The 18,073-nt window shown below is 40.5% G+C and overlaps 1 protein-coding gene across 1 annotated transcript in view; it reads left to right on the top strand.

The window, feature by feature from the left end:
* DAAM1 (dishevelled associated activator of morphogenesis 1) overlaps positions 1-18,073 on the top strand; it is a 159,198-nt gene that overhangs the window by 100,297 nt on the left and 40,828 nt on the right. Inside the window, exons 4-12 of the mRNA XM_014545958.1 lie at positions 4,910-4,981; positions 10,296-10,390; positions 12,392-12,725; positions 13,314-13,424; positions 13,531-13,634; positions 13,921-13,987; positions 14,220-14,337; positions 14,762-14,900; positions 15,187-15,245. Coding sequence (XP_014401444.1) covers positions 4,910-4,981; positions 10,296-10,390; positions 12,392-12,725; positions 13,314-13,424; positions 13,531-13,634; positions 13,921-13,987; positions 14,220-14,337; positions 14,762-14,900; positions 15,187-15,245 — 1,099 coding nt within the window. The remainder of the gene's footprint in view (positions 1-4,909; positions 4,982-10,295; positions 10,391-12,391; positions 12,726-13,313; positions 13,425-13,530; positions 13,635-13,920; positions 13,988-14,219; positions 14,338-14,761; positions 14,901-15,186; positions 15,246-18,073) is intronic.

Genomic DNA, 18,073 nt, shown 5'->3' with positions numbered 1-18,073 from the left:
GCTGGGGTGCCTGGCCAGCCTGGGTGAGGGGCTGATGGCTGTTTGAAGGGGGTGTGACCAGACTGGCCACAGCCCCTTCAGGGTGGGGGTCCCTGCTGGGGTTCCTGGCCAGCCTGGGTGAGGGGCTGATGGCTGTTTGCAGACTGGCCATGGCCCCCAGCAAGTGATTAGCAAGGCCTGGAAGCAGGCTGGCTGGAAGCAGGTATCTGGGATTTATTTATCTTCTATAATTGAAATTTTGTTGCCTTTAGCAGAGGCCTCCTGCTTGTTCCAGCTCCCTGGCTGCCAGCCGCCATCTTGGTTGGGTTAATTTGCATATAGTTGCTCTGATTGGCTGGTGGGCGTGGCTTGGGGCGTAGCGAAGGTACAGTCAATTTGTATGTTTCTCTTTTATTAGATTAGATGGTGGTGGATCCATGGAAACCAGAATAGTAATGACTAATGAAACGGGTGACCATTTTGATCACTACCAAGGGATAGAATTTCTTGATCCTATAAATGATCACAGTTAACATGTTTTCTAATAACATTTTCTTTACAAATGGAACAGGTTTTTATTATTTAGTTGCCTTTGTCCTATACTGCAGATTGTCAGAATGAAATTTACTTCATACTATCATGCCGAAATAATACTTTTGTGCTGTTGAAATTCAATTGGTTAAACTTGAATATATCCCTGCTATTTGGGGTTGGTAGTACTCATACATTGCTGGAGAATTGTTAGCCAATCCAGACAGGGAACCTCATGAGAACACGTGAGACATAGCTTTAGTTGGCCACGTGCTTCAGCCTATGATTTGTGGTCTTGTAAACAACCTCAGAGCATGTCCTTTGCCATTGATTGACCTTTGCACAGACTATTTTGGGCCTTACTAAGAGCATCTTAAACTGAGGAAAAACAACCAGTTTGTACATATTATTACTTGAGAAATTATCCTATTAAAATCTTGTCCTGTGTTAATTTCAAAAGCTGTAATTTTTAAAGACTTAATTTTTAAACTGTACTCCAAGACCCACTTACATTACCGAAGGACTTTAGCTGCTACCAAGAAATTGTTTACCACACAAATATATAAGTGTGAAAATTTAGAAAATTCTAGCTTGCTTTGGGTACATAAATCTTAACCCAAGTCATAGTTTCTTTCTCTGCACAGACAGTTGATATTAGGATTATATTGTGTTTTAGAAATAGAAACTCCAATGAGAGGAAGACAATTCGAGAAATGTTTTTAAATATTTGCTGTGGGAGCAGAGGGGTACCCCAGGGGTAGAGAACAGAGACACCCTAAAGCTTACAGGGTCTTGACTCAATGCATTTCACATTACACAGAACACCAGAAAAAACAAAGCTCTTATCCTAATAGAACATGTAATGCTTTGGAACTTCTGTTTTAATTGTGAATATACTACTAGTGCATGTTCTTGGAAAAACAGAAGTTGGGATTGTACAAAAGTTTATATGTGAAAGACCTGCTGCTGAGAGGTGGTCACTGTTAAATTTTATTGTATATATTTCCATAAATGTTGTGTATAAAGTATACATATTTCTCTTTGCTACGGGTAGGAAATATTACTCTGAAACTTTCCCCTCAATATATTTGGTCATTTTTAATATCATTACATAACTTCATTCTTAATTACTGCCACAAGATAATTTATTCAACCATCCCCCTTCCATTTGTTAACTTTATTATTTGCTAATTCAAACAGCACTACAGTGAAATAAAGTTCTTTGTAATATATATCTGTGGAAGTCTAAATATGTAATTGTGGGCTAAATTCCTGAAAGTAGACTTACACATCAAAGACTGTGTGTTTTAAATTTGAACAGTTACTGCCAAGATTTACCTCCAAACTGATTGCTCCAAGTTTTACAGTCCTAGTAGCAAGGACTTAGAATGGCCACAGCTAAAGATTCTGGAACAGTTTCATTATCATCCTAGCTGACATTTATTGAGCATGTTCTGTGTGTATTTGTTCCCAGCTCTTTTTCCACTTGTATTAACTTTTTAAATCCTCACAATGACCCTGTGAGTTAGGAACACATTTTACAGATAAAGAAACTAAAACTGAGTCACACAGAGAGGTTACTTATCTTGCCTGACAGCCTGTCAGTCACTTAAGGTAGTGAGTGACTGAGGATTCAGATGTGTGTCCTTGATGGTGATAGAGTGACCATGTTTGAGTTTCTAATAGTGAAGTGGTTAAGAGAGAAAGGCCAGCTTTGCACTTAATGTGTATTGCTTGGGATTCATCTAAGGTCTAAGCTTAGAAAGAAGTTGCTCTGATTCTTTCCTACTGACTGAAGTTTCAGCAAGGTGACCTTTGGCAGTTCATCTATCTTCTCTTTGCCTCTTATTTCCTCTTTAGTAAAATGAATATAATAGCAACACCTGCTTTGGGGGTAGATTAAATGAAGAGCACAGTGCTTATAACAGTGTTTGACACAAACTATGTATGTGTTGGATTTTGCTGTTGCTTCAATTATAACTTCCTTTATATAATTAATGTATACAATCGTGTATATTTTGTATTTGTTTCTGTAGAACAAATATGTAGGATTGAGATGGGTAGCTCAAAGAATAATACCTGTTAGAGGTGGTAAAACAAGGACCCAGGAATATTGTACTCATTGCACTCTGTCAGGAGTTTCTTTCCAGTGCTCCTCGGGGGACTCCCAGGGAACAATTGCATTCATTTCCTTCTGTCTGTGCCTCTGTAGAACTACAGACTCTGGCAGCCTCACACAGCAGGAGAGAGTTGATTCATAGATGTGAGTTTCAGTTGCCTACTGTAGGCATCCGCTGTAGACATCTGTATAGAAGGGCCAGGATTGCACAGGGGAAACTGGAGATGCATTGATAGAATGAAGAACTCTGAGAATCGCCCCCCAGGAATATAGTGATAGCACTTGGTACATTTACAAGAAGTTTTCACATACGTGAGCTCATTTGATTTTCTCAGCATTGAGGCATGTGAAATAAAGTCTTCCCCTTATTTTGACTACAGTATCTAGGTCTACTCTTTATCTGTTTATATTATTAAGGAATTTCCAAAGTGTAGAGATTTCTCTCTATGTATTAATCTTCGGTTTCTAAAATGATTTTTGTTTCACAACCATGACTGTTAAGCTCTATTACAACAGACAGGCTCTCATGGGACCCAAACATGGGGCATGATTTTGTTGTCGTTTTGGAAATTTGCCCTCGTTTGGGGGAATAAAAAGATCTGGCACCTTCTATTTCATTTTATAGGTTCAAATACCACTGGATGCCATTGTGGGTTTTGGCTTGCTGAAAACATTGGTAACAGTGGGGTTTTGCTAATTTTACTCCCTTTTAAGAGGAGAGAAGGGTTCAGCCTTCACACTACCATTTAGCTAGTTTATTAGCATGTTAAATAATAATCAAGGCCTCTTCTAAAAACTCATCAGATTTCTTAAGCTTTTTAAAACCATGGAAGTGTAATCCAGCCCAACTTCAAAGCCGCTGCTGTAGCCTTCGTCCCCATCATCTGCCTTGTTCAGTCTCCAAATTAAATTCATGCAACTGCCTGAGTTCACATATCAGTTACTGCCAGCTTTTTAAGGCGCTGTAAGCAATAGTTACTTTGTCCCCTTTCTGTGACTACTTAAAGAATAGCTTTGAAATTACGTTTCTTTTATCTTACCCAAGTAGACCTGACTAGAAAGATTGCTTACAGAAAGTGGGGGGAAGAAGGAAGTGTGTGTGTGGTTTTTTTTTTTTTTTTTTTTGAGGGAAAGTATAGGACTGAAATTAATAGCCCCACCTCGAAACCACTATCCTGAGGTTTGGGATTCTGACACCAGTAAATAGATAGTAACTTCTTCATTGTCTCGTAGCAGCTACGAGTGAGTACCTGGTCTACTATCTTCTCCAAAGGGATCCATTGTCCTAAGCAGCTCTCTGAATGTGAAGTTAGAGAATAGCTGACATTTTCTTCTTCGGGTCTGATTGCTCACAAATGACTTGCAGCACATAGGTGTGCAAACATGCATGGATGGATATCCCCGACCACAATGCCATCTCCTGGCTGATTCGATGCTCCAGTGGGGCTGCCTGACCCACTTATTTATTTATCTTGGAGTGTGGGTTCAGTCTGGCACAGACCTCCCATCCATGAATCCCTGGGGCTCTGGTGCTGGCTTCAGGTCACCTGGTTTGTAAGACAAGACTGGCTGGAGTGGTTTAGGAATAGGTTCCCGAATTCCTTGGGTGTCGGTTCTCTTCAGCTCAGACGCAGACGCATTACATTTTCTATCTAAACTCAGTCTGTCATAGCCTGAGGGCTGGGCCTGGGACTAATGTGTGTTCATTTTATCACCTTCCCTTCAATGTCAAGCTTTATTCCCCATCCTCATCTGAAGCAGAATCTAGTTGTGCTCACATCATATGAAACACTCCTTTAAAATTGTTACTGTCTGCTGGAGCCTGAATAAACTAACTTACAAAAGTCTAGTTAACAGCTAGCTGAATCCTGTGGCCATTTTTTAAGACAACTTTTCCTCTATTGTGGAGTTCATCCAGACGAGTAGTCCAGCAATACTGTCCTCAGTGTGACACGGACTCAGAGATCCTTTGTCCTTGCAGCAAACACAGTGCCCTGCCCAATGTTATTGTGCCCCTGAAGAAAAACAACTTCACACCATGATGTGGTTAAGTTCCCATTGAAATGACTTCAACACTCCCTGGAAATTGACTGGGAGACCACCCTAGTCAAGTGGAGAGCCTGATGATTGAAAGCCAACATTTATAGACAAATATTTTCTATCTCAATGCCTCCTAGGGTTTGTGTGGGCCATTGTCTCGATGCTCTGGAAGTCAGATGTGCTTATGGCCCTTGGATGTTTACAGCTGGTGGTATATTACCTTTTTGTTTTTCTCTTTAGGATCAGGAAGAAAACAAGGGAGCGACAAGTTGGCCTGAATTCTACATTGATCAGCTCAATTCCATGGCTGCTGTAGGTATACTTTCTGTTCTCTAACACATGGTTTAAAATACAAGTCTAATACAAAGCACACAGTTGCACAATTAATTCACTTGAGTAAGAACGACCAAATGCCGTTATCTTTCCAAACTCCACTCCAAATGTTCAATGTTGGGAAAACAGGGCTGGAGGGACGGCAGGAGTGGTACTTGGCAAAATTATTTTTTCCAGTATGTTTTAAATAAAATCAGCACACCCTCAAATATACATGAGTTTAATGTTATAAGAGGAAATGTAATCTTAAATCTGGCTTATGTCCAACTTTAACTTGCAATTGTTCTTACCGTTTATTTAGAGTTTCATTACAGCAGCTCTGTTCTAAAAATTAATGCCATTTAAAGATAATGACACTCTCTTCATTGTTCTCCTCCAGTTCTCTTATTGAGGATTCATTTAGTTCCTTGGTTCTTGATTTTACAGGGCACCAAGATACTCTCTTGCTCATATAAATAACAAAAAGTCTATGGTATGAATGGTGTTATGAAAAGGCATAATGATAATACCACCACTGAGATGTCCCTGGGAAATCTTTGGTACATGTATATTTGGTTTAGTAATTGCTTAAAATGCATTCTCGGTGTCTAAAGCGGAAGTCTCTGTGATGTCGGCGTTCTGAGCAGCTTGAGGGGCACGTATTGATCCCAGCTGAAATATGTAGTGGAAAACAAGTCATCAGCTTTGAGCCTTAGGAGCTTAAATCCCCTTCCTGATGATAACAATAGGAGGTTGCCCACAGTAGAACACGGCCTTTGCTTCAGTGGACACACTCATGCTTTTAAGAGCCAGTCTGTTAGATTCGGCTTTGAGTTTATACCGTCCATACAGATGATAGCTTCCATAATGCTTTCTTCTACCTCTTTCTTCCTTGCCTTCCCCAGAGTGCTTGTGGAGAATTAGTTTCTTATCGCTGAAAGCAAACATTTTGCTGCTGCTGCAAAAGTTAAAAACTGACCAGAATATGTGAATCATTCACACTTTGCTAAACTTTCAGAGGCCTTGACTTTTAGTAACTTCCTCTTTTCTGGCTTTTCCTTTGAAGATGCTTCTGCTGTCCTACAGTGAATAATAAACAGCCCGGTAAATGTGAACAAGGCTAAATTTCATAGAAGCTTCTGCCCCAAGGGTTTCTACTCAGAAAGTACAGCAGAAAAGAATAGAAAGTAGCTCCCAAATTCTCCTCATTCAAGGCATCCTCCACAAGGGCAAAGATGAGAAAAGGGTGATTTCAGCATTTGCATGAATATATTAGCAGAATGTGAGGCTTGTGGTGACTATCAGGGATTTTCTATGCTTCTGCCTAAACCCTAATAATTTAGAGTCATTTACATTTCCTTCTTATAAAGGTTATTTTCTGAATTCTTGTTCTTTGCTGTTAGGGAAAAAAGGACCTGCTGGGCAGGCTGTCTTTCTTTCTAATGGAGTCAGCATTGTTTGATAGCTAACAGGGGCACTTGCTTCTTTGTTAATGAATTCACTTCCATAAATGGAGAAGCACTAAACACTATGGATTTTTCCTTTCTTCATATTTTGGGACCATTAGGTTAATTGGTCTTTTAGTGACTTATCCATGCCTGTCCCGTGTCCACCTGGCTCCCTTCCTGCTCTAAGGGGGTCCGTGATGTGCCAGTGTGTGGCCTCCATCAAGAGCCTTCTTTCTCCTCATCCAGTCCTTGGACATTGTGTACATTTTTAAATTATATTTGCTTTCTTTCCAAGAGAATCTCAAGGCTATTAAATTGGCAGTCACTTTGCTATTCTTTGTGTTAAACACCTAGCAAAGCTTTCTAATGCTCTGTTAGGGACCCAGCCAGTGTCTTTCCAGGGTTAAATGTCAAAGGCGTTAACAGTTTATGAATTAGTGAGACCAGAGAACTGCTGCATGCATAAGGAGTAAGGAGGCCTGATAAGACCAGAAACCTGCTGGATATTCTGTTTTCCTCAGCACACTTGTTGCCGCCACCTCCTCCCATAGTTCTGGCTAATCGCTCTGGTAACTGTATTAGAGGATGCCAGCAACACACAGCAGAATCCTGAGGCGTTGTCCCGGGGACTGGAAGGCACACAGTTTGTTCAGTCCTTTTATGGCGTGGCGGCCAGATTCTGGCTCTTTACTAGGAAATTCTTGAGGGGCATTTATCCATCGTCATCATCCTTTGCCTTCAGCATCAGTAGCGACTACGGCTTTTGAGTGTGCATCTTATGACAAGCAGTATACAGGCACTTTACATGTTGTTTTAAAGGCTTACAAGCACCCTATGCTGTAAGCGCTATTTATAGATAAGGAGTCTGAGACTCAGAAAGGTTACCTTGCCCAAGGTCATCTAATTAGGAAGTGGTAAAGCTGGAATTTAAACCCATCAGCCTGAGCTGAAAGACTCCTTTCCAATTTGCCTCTCACTAACTTGGGTTAAAAACCCATAAAAGAGGCCTCGGAATCCCTCCCCATTCCCCACTTCCAAGTTTTCTGAGGCGGGGCAGGGATCTGTTTTCTTTAATGCCTTGAGAGTGATAAACAGTCCAGGTCAAGGACTGCAGCACTTACTAGTTTGTGAAGCCGTTTGTGGAGCAAGTTCAGCTACTTACGTAAGCCTCCTAACAAGGATGCTTTGTTCTTTAGAGGACCCCTGAATGATCCATTGAAGAGTGAAAAATGGAATAATAAAAGTGCAGCCCAATAGGTTGCAGAAGGACCTGGACTCTCTGTGTGTGACTTTGTACACTCTTAGGGTGAAAGGGTGTGAGGTGGAACTCTGTGCTTAGCCTGCCGGCTTACTGATTTCACACCAATGAAATGTCCAAACCGGAGCCTGGTTCCTGACTCCCAGCCTGGAAGGGTTTCTGTGCCTGTGCCTTTCTCTTAGACCGCATGCTCCAGTGTATACTGTAGCAGCTTTGACCAGATCCTCTGCCAGGGTGCACATTGTCTTTGCCCACTTCTCATGTGAGCAGGGATTTATTAGGTGCATTGAGCACCCACAGAGGGTCACAGCCTATCCCGCATACTGAATGTTTGGTGTAGCAGCCATCTGCAGAAATGTACGCATATCCCCCCTCTTCTATAAAAAGCTGCAAATGAGCCTTCTTCTTAAATGTGAAGATTGGAAACGTGAGACTTGCCATAAATCATTTCATTTTGAAAAGTCACATTAGTATATTAGGTTCATCTACATCCTCTGCTTTCTCAATACAGTAAGCAATCTTAGATTTAAATCTTGTGTCACATACAAAACATAGGATATTGTGTTTTGTTTTGAGAGGAAAGTAATGGTCCTTATATTGGGAAGGGAAATTCCAATTTAATTTTCTTGACTTTTCTTAAATCTCCCACCTCTACTAGGGAGAGACTCAATGTAGTGTGCTTTTATATGTCCCACCCTCTTCAAGGTTAAGATAAATGTGTGCCAATTCTCTTAGTATTAGTAAACCATAATAAAAAATGTGAGTAGTCTTTAATTGGGGACCGTTTTGTGTGATTAAGCTTAGGAACAAGGAGTGATGTTCATAAAAGGCTTGATTCTGAGCTGCAGAGTCAAAGGATTGCTTAAGAGTGTAGAGTTCAGCTGTGCCTTGGGAGATTAAACATACTTGGCTGGATTTGTGCTGAATTTGCCAGAGGATGGGTCTCATAGAGCTGTGAAGGAATTCACTCACTATTCTGCACACAGCTTCTTCCCAGCCACCCTCTGGTGACAGCTGTCCAGATGCATCACTAGCAAGAGGACAACTTTAGCAGAAACAATAACAGCTTAAAAACAAGATTTTACTGATTTTTATTTCAGTTGCCATAAATGATACTGATATTTATGTTTGCTTTGGGCTTTATCCTCCTAATTGTGAAGTCAAAGTTAGACTTTAATTAACATCTAGTTACTTAATGCTGATACTGTTAACTAGAAAATAATTAAGCAAAGTCTCCCCTTGATGATTTGTTTTCCTGAAAGAAAGGAAGAGACTGGATCATTGCGACACATTGGATGAGAGGCAAACTTTTTTTTCAATACCCTGTTCCCCAACCGCGCATTTTATCAGAATTGGTAACAGGTGAAAAGACTGTGACTAGCCAAGCCCGTGTACAGAGTAGGATGAAGGCAAGGGACCAGTGATTCCATGTGTAGAGGCACCTGGGCCTAGAAGACCTGGGATACTTCTAATACAACTAGGGCAGCGGTTCTCAACCTGTGGGTCGCAAACCCTTTGGTGGTTGAACGACCCTTTCACAGAGGTCGCCTAAGACCATCCTGCATATCAGATATTTACATTACGATTCATAACAGTAGCAACATTACAGTTATGAAGTAGCATCGAAAATAATTTTATGGTTGGGTCACAACATGAGGCACTGTATTTAAAGGGCGAGAAGGTTGAGAACCACTGAACTAGGGGGTTAGGGGGTAAAGGGAAAGGAAAAGACTTTTTAACAAGTCTGTAAGCTTATTAGCATTCATGACTTTATAATACCAACTGAGATCTGCTTCCTTAGGACCTTGTTCTTCCAAGTGAGGCCCACAGACCTGCATCCATATTGCATGGAAACTAGTCAGAAATGCAGCCTCTTAGGCTTCGCCCCAGACCAAACAACTCAGAACCTGCATTTCAACAGACGCCCAGATGGTTCATATCCACGTTAAAGCTTGAGAAGCAGTGCTCTAGCAGATCCCTGGGAAGGGAGAGTGCACACACACACTCCATATCCTAATTTCCAAATGATGTTGAGTTGTTTCTAAAACTTAAGCATTTCCATCATAGAAAGAATTGTCCATCATAGTATCAGGTCCAATTTAATTCTTCCTTTTAAAAAATATTTGATGGAACCACAAATGTAAAAGACTATACTTTTCGTCTGAGGAATGGGAGAGATAGGGTGGGAGGATTGCTGCCCACCTCAGCTTGATAGTGTGATAATGTCATTAACTTTAATTGTCAGAATGTTATCATTAACTACAGGTTTGCTCTTCTTTCTATCTAATATAAATAGTAATATCTCATCAGAGTGCGGTTTTAGAATAGTTACACAAACATTTGGACAACTTAATCTCTATTAAGTTTTCTAAACATTGCCTTAAAGCTTTATTTAAAATTGGAAATAACTAACTTTTAGTAGAGATAACAAATATGTGGAATTCTTGGGGCTTTTGCTCCACATTTTGGCTTGTAGTAAATCTTTGTTGCAGATTTATTATTTATTTGTATTAGAAGTAATAGTAGCATGTAATCTGTGGGTTTGCCTTGCTTATACCATAATTCAAATATAGAATTGGATAAAGTAACCTCAGTTTTCTTTGCATAGAGAAAATCTCTGCTCGCATTAGAGAAGGAAGAAGAAGAAGAAAGAAGTAAAACTATAGAGAGCTTGAAGACAGCACTAAGGACAAAACCAATGAGGTAATTTTTTCCTAGGTAGTATATACTACTTGTCTCTTTTCTTTTCTTTTTTTCTTCTACTCTTCTTCTCTAGCCCTTCTTTCTCTGTTTTCTTTCTAATTCCTTTTTTTTCCTCTGCAATAGCCAAACTTTTGAGGAAGTCCTCAGTTAAAAGCATGCAATTGAACCATGGATAAAATACTTTAATCACTGAACATCCAATAAATTTATTTCCTTCAATTAAAAGATATGCAAGCAGCCATTAAAATGGCTAAGATAAGAAAAGACAGAGACTAACAAGTGTTGGTGTGGATGTGGAGAAATTGCCACCCTCACTAATTGCTGGTGAGAATGAAAAATAGTGCAGCCACTTTGAAAAACAGTTGGGCAGTTTCTCAGAATGTTAAACATAGTGTTGCCACATGACCCAACAATTCTACTCCATAATGTATAGCCAAGGGAAATGAAAAAAGTACCCTCCAAAAAACTTACACACAAATGTTCATATCAGCATTATTCATAATAGCAAAAAAGTGGAAACAGCCCAGATTCTGTCAACTGATGAATAGATAAATAAAATATTATATATCCATAAAATGGATTATTCAGCCATAAAAAAGAATGGAGTACTGACACACCCTACAACATGGATGAGCCTTGAAAATATTGGTGCAATGTGAAGAAGGCAATACACAAAGGACCACGTATTATATGATTCCATTTATAAGAACTATCCAGAAGAGCCAGTCCATAGAGACAGAAGGCTTAGTGGTTGCCTGGGTTTGGGGAGAAGGGGAAAGAGTCTTTTGGAGATGATTGAATTGATAAAGTGTTCTAAAATCACAGAGTGGCAGTGGTTCACAACTCTGGGAATATATTAAAAATCACAAAATTGTTCATTTGAAAGTGTAAATTTTATGGCATTTGAGTTATATATCTCAAAAACACTGTTATTGAAAAGAGGATGGGCAATCATCTTCCACTGTGTGCCTCCCACACCTTCATTTTCCATCAATGCCTCTAGGGTTTGCTGAGGTGTTGGGCTTACCGGTACATTTCATTAGCACAAGTGCTAGGAATGAAGCCAACTGGTTTTAACTAGCTTGGCTATATCTGGGTCATGTGTTTGGGTGAAAAGGCTGGAAGATAAAGATATATTTCCATTATTTGACTATAAAATGCTAACTAAGAAAAACCTACTGACTCATCAAAACTCTTAGGTAGTTGTCTGACAGAGGTTTTCTAGCCTAGATCAGTGTTTCCCTCTGTGTGTGTTCTGTGTTCTCAGATGTCAGTGGGTATCCAAGACTAAATAAGTTTGGAAATTTCTAGGATAGTCAGATAACAGGTTATGTTACTTCTGAACTTTTTAGAGGTTTAGCATGCAGATGTACATTCTGAATTACTCTTGAGTGAATTTACAGTAAATAAGTACCATAAATATCAATAAAATTGATATACGGTGATAAAGTGTTGCTTTTACTATTTTATGTACTTGGATTCTGAGTAGCATGCAATACAAAAGAAGGATTTTGCTACAGAACCTTAGGGTTCTGTATTCGTTTGACAAGCAAATATCCTGAATTTTAAGGATTCTCTTTGACTTTCATTGATAGGGGACCTGCCTGAGTCAGTGGTTAGTACATAAACGTGCTTGGGGACTGGGTGCTACAATAACACAGGATCAGCAGATGACTTAACCTAAGACAAATATTCTGAGTGCCTTCTTGCTCCTGATTTTCTGTGGTTATATGATCTGATAATTGGTTCTTTGTGTCAGTTGAGATCTGTTTACCTCAAGTGGAGATTTTTTTCACACTTCCGGTTAGACTTGACCACTGGGTCTGTGTCGAGGAAGAGGCCAGGAATTCAGAAGACTTCATCGGTGTAAGCCTTTTGGTACTTTAGGAACTGCATCTTCTTCCTTTCTCCTGCTCCCCACACCCTAAACTTTTCCATTAAGGGCTATTAGAAAATTCCAAGGAGACTTAAGTCTGACACATTTTAACCTCCTCCTGACAGGTTTGTAACCAGATTCATCGACTTGGATGGCCTGTCATGTATTCTCAACTTTCTAAAGACCATGGACTACGAGACCTCGGAGTCTCGCATACATACCTCTCTCATTGGATGTATAAAAGCACTAATGAACAACTCTCAAGGTCGGGCTCATGTCCTGGCTCATTCTGAGAGTATTAATGTAATTGCTCAGAGTCTGAGCACAGAGAACATTAAAACGAAGGTGGCTGTGCTGGAAATCTTGGGCGCCGTGTGCCTGGTTCCCGGGGGCCACAAGAAGGTTCTGCAGGCCATGCTGCACTACCAGAAGTACGCCAGCGAGAGAACCCGCTTTCAGGTGGGTGTGTTCCCTCTCCGCTTCTTCATTCACCCTCTGTCAGGTCCTCTCCTGGCACTGAGCAGGGAACATAACTTGAGATTTCCTTGGTGATTACTTACACCATGATGTCAAACATTTCTTTCCTCTTAGGTTTTAGGACCAGCGAGTAGAGTATGCTTTCTATAATTGATCAATCCGGGGTTTTGGATTTACTGAACTTGAAAATGTGACCCAGGTTCCTACACACGATAGAGCACACATCTTTTGAATCCACTAAATGGGATGTGCCCTGAAAATTTTACAGGTTGCCCTTCTTAGTTTAGGAGCAGCCTAAACAGTGAGATTATGTCACCATAATTATACTCACATGGAAGAAGCAAGCAGAGTTAACGAAGCAGTCTTCTATATTTTGTATGCATGTATATATGAACATATATGATATTCAGAATTTTGAAAGAGTTTTTAGGCCTAATCTTTAAAAAGTGGCTTTCTATGGATCAATGTGATTCTGACTAAGCACATGATTTTAAAAATTAACTTCTAATAAAATGAGTGGAAGGTTAGTAATGATTCGGTCCTTTGTTTTTATATTTGTATCCTTGGTAGACATTAATTAATGACTTGGATAAAAGCACAGGGCGGTATCGGGATGAAGTGAGTCTCAAGACTGCCATCATGTCCTTCATCAATGCAGTGCTGAGCCAAGGCGCAGGCGTGGTAAGGACCTTATGTACAAAACATATATTATTAAAGAATATTTTTTGAAAGATTACTGACTATTCTAAAAAGGTAAATATGAATTCTATCACCCTTTTACTTTCAGGAAAGTTTGGACTTTAGACTTCACCTGCGCTATGAATTTCTGATGTTAGGAATTCAACCTGTCATAGATAAACTAAGAGAACATGAAAATTCAACATTAGATAGGTAAGTCAGGCTGTACGGTCTGAGACAGTTCGTGCTTTTTCCTTGTGTGTAGCGCCACTCTATCAACTACTTGTAACCTGTCCGTGACACAAGGTACTTGCACCAGAATGTCAACTCGGCTAATGCTGTTTATTATGTTAAGACTTTCTTGGTGAAAGAAGCAGCACACTGTGTGGAACACTTGGTGTAGGTTTTGGCACTAGCCCTGAATCCATTTCCTAGACTTGAATCTTGTGTGCCTGTGTTTGTAGGGTGTTCTAATAGCATCTCTTTAATTGTCTTTCAGGCATTTAGACTTTTTTGAAATGCTCCGAAATGAAGATGAACTAGAATTTGCCAAAAGATTTGAACTGGTATGTGGGCTTACAATTTTTCTGACTTGACTCATGAGCTCACAGAGTCCCCCGTTGCAACATGTGTTGTAGAGCCAGCATGCAGCCGTGTGACCTAACAGCAACATCAGAGTTCTGCTCTGCTACCTAAGTGGCAGGATGAGCTTCTGTTTGCCTTAGGTTTGCTTACCTTGCATGGTGGGAACTGAGGAACTTGGGTATTTGACTTAAATTTCTTTTTCATGTGAAATAGGTTCACATAGACACAAAAAGTGCGACTCAGATGTTTGAGCTGACCAGGAAGAGGCTGACCCACAGTGAAGCTTACCCTCACTTCATGTCTATCCTGCACCACTGCCTCCAAATGCCTTGTGAGTGTTTGTGATACGTATTCTTCAGTGTTTGGGCATCAGCCAAAGGGCTGTGTCTTCCGGACATGCTGATTAGGTTGGGTGCACACCAGGGATTTCAAACCTTGGTTTTGTGACAGCCCAGTATGTCTCCACACAGCCTGTGGGATGTCGTGAAGTTCTCAAAATGAAATTAATTATAACTTGCTTTGATTTTAAAAATAAACATATACCTTACAACACATATAGACAGGGGTAGAAAGTTCCTCTCAAGTAAGTAAATGATCATCGCAGGTCTGAATTCCAGAAACTCTGGGAAGCGTAGGTACAGGTGTAAACATCTCTCTGGTTCCAAGGCTGGGCCTTCGGGTGATCATGTTGAAAAAATATTCATTCTAGTTGAGAAATAACCTGAAGTATTTTCCATCACTGTTTTCTTTTGTAGACAAGAGAAGTGGCAACACCGTTCAGTACTGGCTCCTACTAGATAGAATTATACAGCAAATAGTTATCCAGAATGACAAAGGACAGGACCCTGACTCCACACCTTTGGAAAACTTTAATATTAAGAATGTCGTACGGATGTAAGTTTCTTCCTACTTTGCTGTCTGTAAGATAATAGTGCCAGTTGTAAGACATTAATTTTAATCCTACTTTAAAATAGCAGCTGGGAGAACTGAAATGTTTTAGAGGTCAAATAGGAATTCCTTGCTATACACGTGTATTATATCTAAGTCTCGTCTGGATTGCCAAGTGTATCAAGCATGCTGAGGGGTTCTCTGCAGCAGATTGTTTGTACCTAGAGAGCATGCATTTAGCAGCAGGCCTTTTGTGTGTTTTCTAATGAATGCTACTTTAACTATTACACAGGTTGGTTAATGAAAATGAAGTCAAGCAGTGGAAAGAACAAGCAGAAAAAATGAGAAAAGGTAAATGATGAGGCCCTGACAAGAGAAGAGGCTACATTATTTGTTATTGGGCAACTAACTCTGCTTTTTGTATATTTTAGAAATTTACATTGGTGCATCTTATTGACCTTAGTGCATAAGTCTTTTTTTTTTTTTTCATATCTTAAGGGCATTTTGTACTGGTTTTTCTTAAATTTATGCTATTTTTAATTGTCATGCTACTTACCAAATTTTATCCTTTTATTATAACCATATAAGTTTTTTGAAAAAGCTTGAAGTATTTGCTGTTCAGTGTTTGTTAATTAAAATTTTCTTGACTATTAGTCTTCTTAGCCCATCTCCTACTGCATAGTTGCTCTTTAAAGCACACTGGGTTGTTAGAAATATACTAAGGAACACCAGGGAATGCCCAGAATTTTAAAAGAGAAACACGGGCACTTGGTTTCGGCAGCCCAGTTCTTCACATGACCTGACTTTAGCACCAGTTATAAAGAGAGAAATCATGCAGAGGAACACTGACCTTTGTAGATATATGTGTTATGTAACATTAACAGGCCAGCTACTGGTGAGTATTTGGATATGTCATTGATAGTAATAGTAAGCATTGGATGACAAGAGGGTCATTTGTGCCCATCGCTGTGCCAGCCTCACACAGAATGGGTATAACTTTCTCTCCTCCTTCAAAATATTAGCAAATTAAAGTTGGCCCCTTTGAGAAAACAGTCATACTCCCAGCCAGTATTAATTGACTTCCTGTTCCTTGTCCACGTTACTCAGTCACAGCCAGTGAAATACAAGAGCACTCACGCCAAGAGTGTTGAAAAGAAGATCCAAGAACTGCAGAAGCATTTCCTTCCCTCTTGTCACATTTGTCCTTTTCCATTGAGCAGAAGGGCAGGGCCACACTGATAGGGGAAAATGCCAAATGTGAAGATCTGTAATGTTCCAAGTTCCTCGTATGAATTCAGATTGCTCTCCAAAAAGTCAGGTTGCACATCCATTTTTAGAAATAAATTCTAGAAACTTTTATAGAAAAAAAAATAGGAACATTGACTAAAATAGTAAAGAGAAATTATATCAAAGAGAAAATGATCAATGAGTGGTATTTTAGGGATACACCCTTAAAGGATGGAGACTCAGGTGTGCAAGTTGATGAGAGAACTGAGGATATAGCTTTGCGGTCATTCAATCATTCATTCCATGGATACTCATTGAGTGCCTGTGCGTGTCAGGCATGTGCTGGGCTCTGGGTCTGCGTCTCAGCTCTGCCCCCGACTGTGTGGGTAGGCTAAGCCCTGTTCTCTTCTCCTCCAGTCTCCTCCTCTGAAAAATGAAGAGTAAACCTAAATCACAGGGTTGCTGTGAAGATTAAATGACAAAAGGAATGTAAGGACTGAAGCATAGTGTCCGACACATGCCGGTTGCACAATAAATGACAGGGACTTTTGTAGGCTGCGGTGGTACAGAGAAAATGGCCACGGTCAGTAGGAGGAACAGGATGTTTTAAAGCGAGGTCAAGGGAAGGGAGTGAAAGGAGACATAGTAGATAAAACTCTGTTCGGGAAGCTTCAAGTAGCAAAGTTGTGTTAAAGAGGGCACGTGTTGATGAGTTAGTCAGAGGGCGGAGGCTGTGAGGAGACAGGAAGTTCCGTGGCCCTGAAAGGTGGAGCATATCTGGGGAGAATTCTCTTGTGCAGCACACCCAGTGAGCACTGAGTAAACGCTTAGCAAATGGATGATAAATGGATGCCATTCGTGGAGAGAATCCTTTAGACTGGAGCTTACCAAACCTGGCATTACATCAGAATCATCTAGGGAGCATTTGGAAACCACAGACCCCAAGCCCTGCCCCAGCCTGCAGAAGAGACTTTCTGGGATAGAGTCTGGGTTTCTGAGATGTTACTCCCTCAGGCGGTTCTGGGGTGAGGCCAGATGTCAGAGGCTAATGACTGGTGATGGAGAGTCGAGTCTTACAGCTGTCAGAGAGGAATGAAACGGAGATAGAAGAAGGAAAAGGGGAGACAGGGAGGGAGTTTTCAGATGTGTCTGACTGCCCAAAGTGGTAGAAGTGGTAAAAGTGGGTTAACCATTACCTTTGCTCCAAGGCTGGTAAAAGCCAAGGACTTGGGTGTCTTGAACCCTTCTCTTCAAAGTCTGATCTTGGTGGACTCAAAAGGGAAAGTAAGAGACAGAGAAAGCAAAATTTTCAATGTGTGATCAAATTTGGACATAGATACCAACTCTGTATAGCTCTGCCCCAGTGGGTTATCTCTCTAGTGGGTTTACTGATATAAAAAGAATAGGGATTGTAATTGGGGCCAAGTATTGGAAATGAAGACCTACAGTCTAAACTTCTTTAGTCCTCTTTTCCAAAGCCCGTCACTCCCATTAGTGCCAGAGCGGCAGGCATATTGGCAATGCAGATAAGCACTACTGCTGATTCCGGCAGGACTGGGAGTCAGTAAAACTGCAGATGAGAGCAGCTACTTTTCTCCCCATAGGACGGTGATTCTCATGGTCAGCCAGTACCACTGCCCTAAAGATATTTAATGCTGAGATGATAACCTTTGTTTTCACAAGTTTTAAGAACTATTTGCCAGAAGCATAACATTCTTCTAGTCCAAGTAGCCTTGAGGGGGTGGAAGAAATGGCTGCTTTGGAACAAACACTGGTCTGGCAGCAGCATTTCCTCACAGTGCAAGATCCTCCCTCTCAGCCCCTCTGTGAGTCAGACACAAGCCAGAAAACCTAGCTAAGAAACCCTGGGCCTCTCTCTTCATTTCTAATTTGTGAAGAGGCCCTTTTGATACTCATTTTCCCGAGTGTCGGTGAAGGGCCATGTCTATGAC

The sequence above is a fragment of the Myotis brandtii genome, unplaced genomic scaffold, assembly GCF_000412655.1.
Source record: "Myotis brandtii unplaced genomic scaffold, ASM41265v1 scaffold423, whole genome shotgun sequence".
Classification (NCBI taxonomy): domain Eukaryota; kingdom Metazoa; phylum Chordata; class Mammalia; order Chiroptera; family Vespertilionidae; genus Myotis; species Myotis brandtii.
The sequence above is the reverse complement of the archived record's forward strand: the minus strand, read 5'-3'. Positions and strand labels throughout refer to the sequence as shown.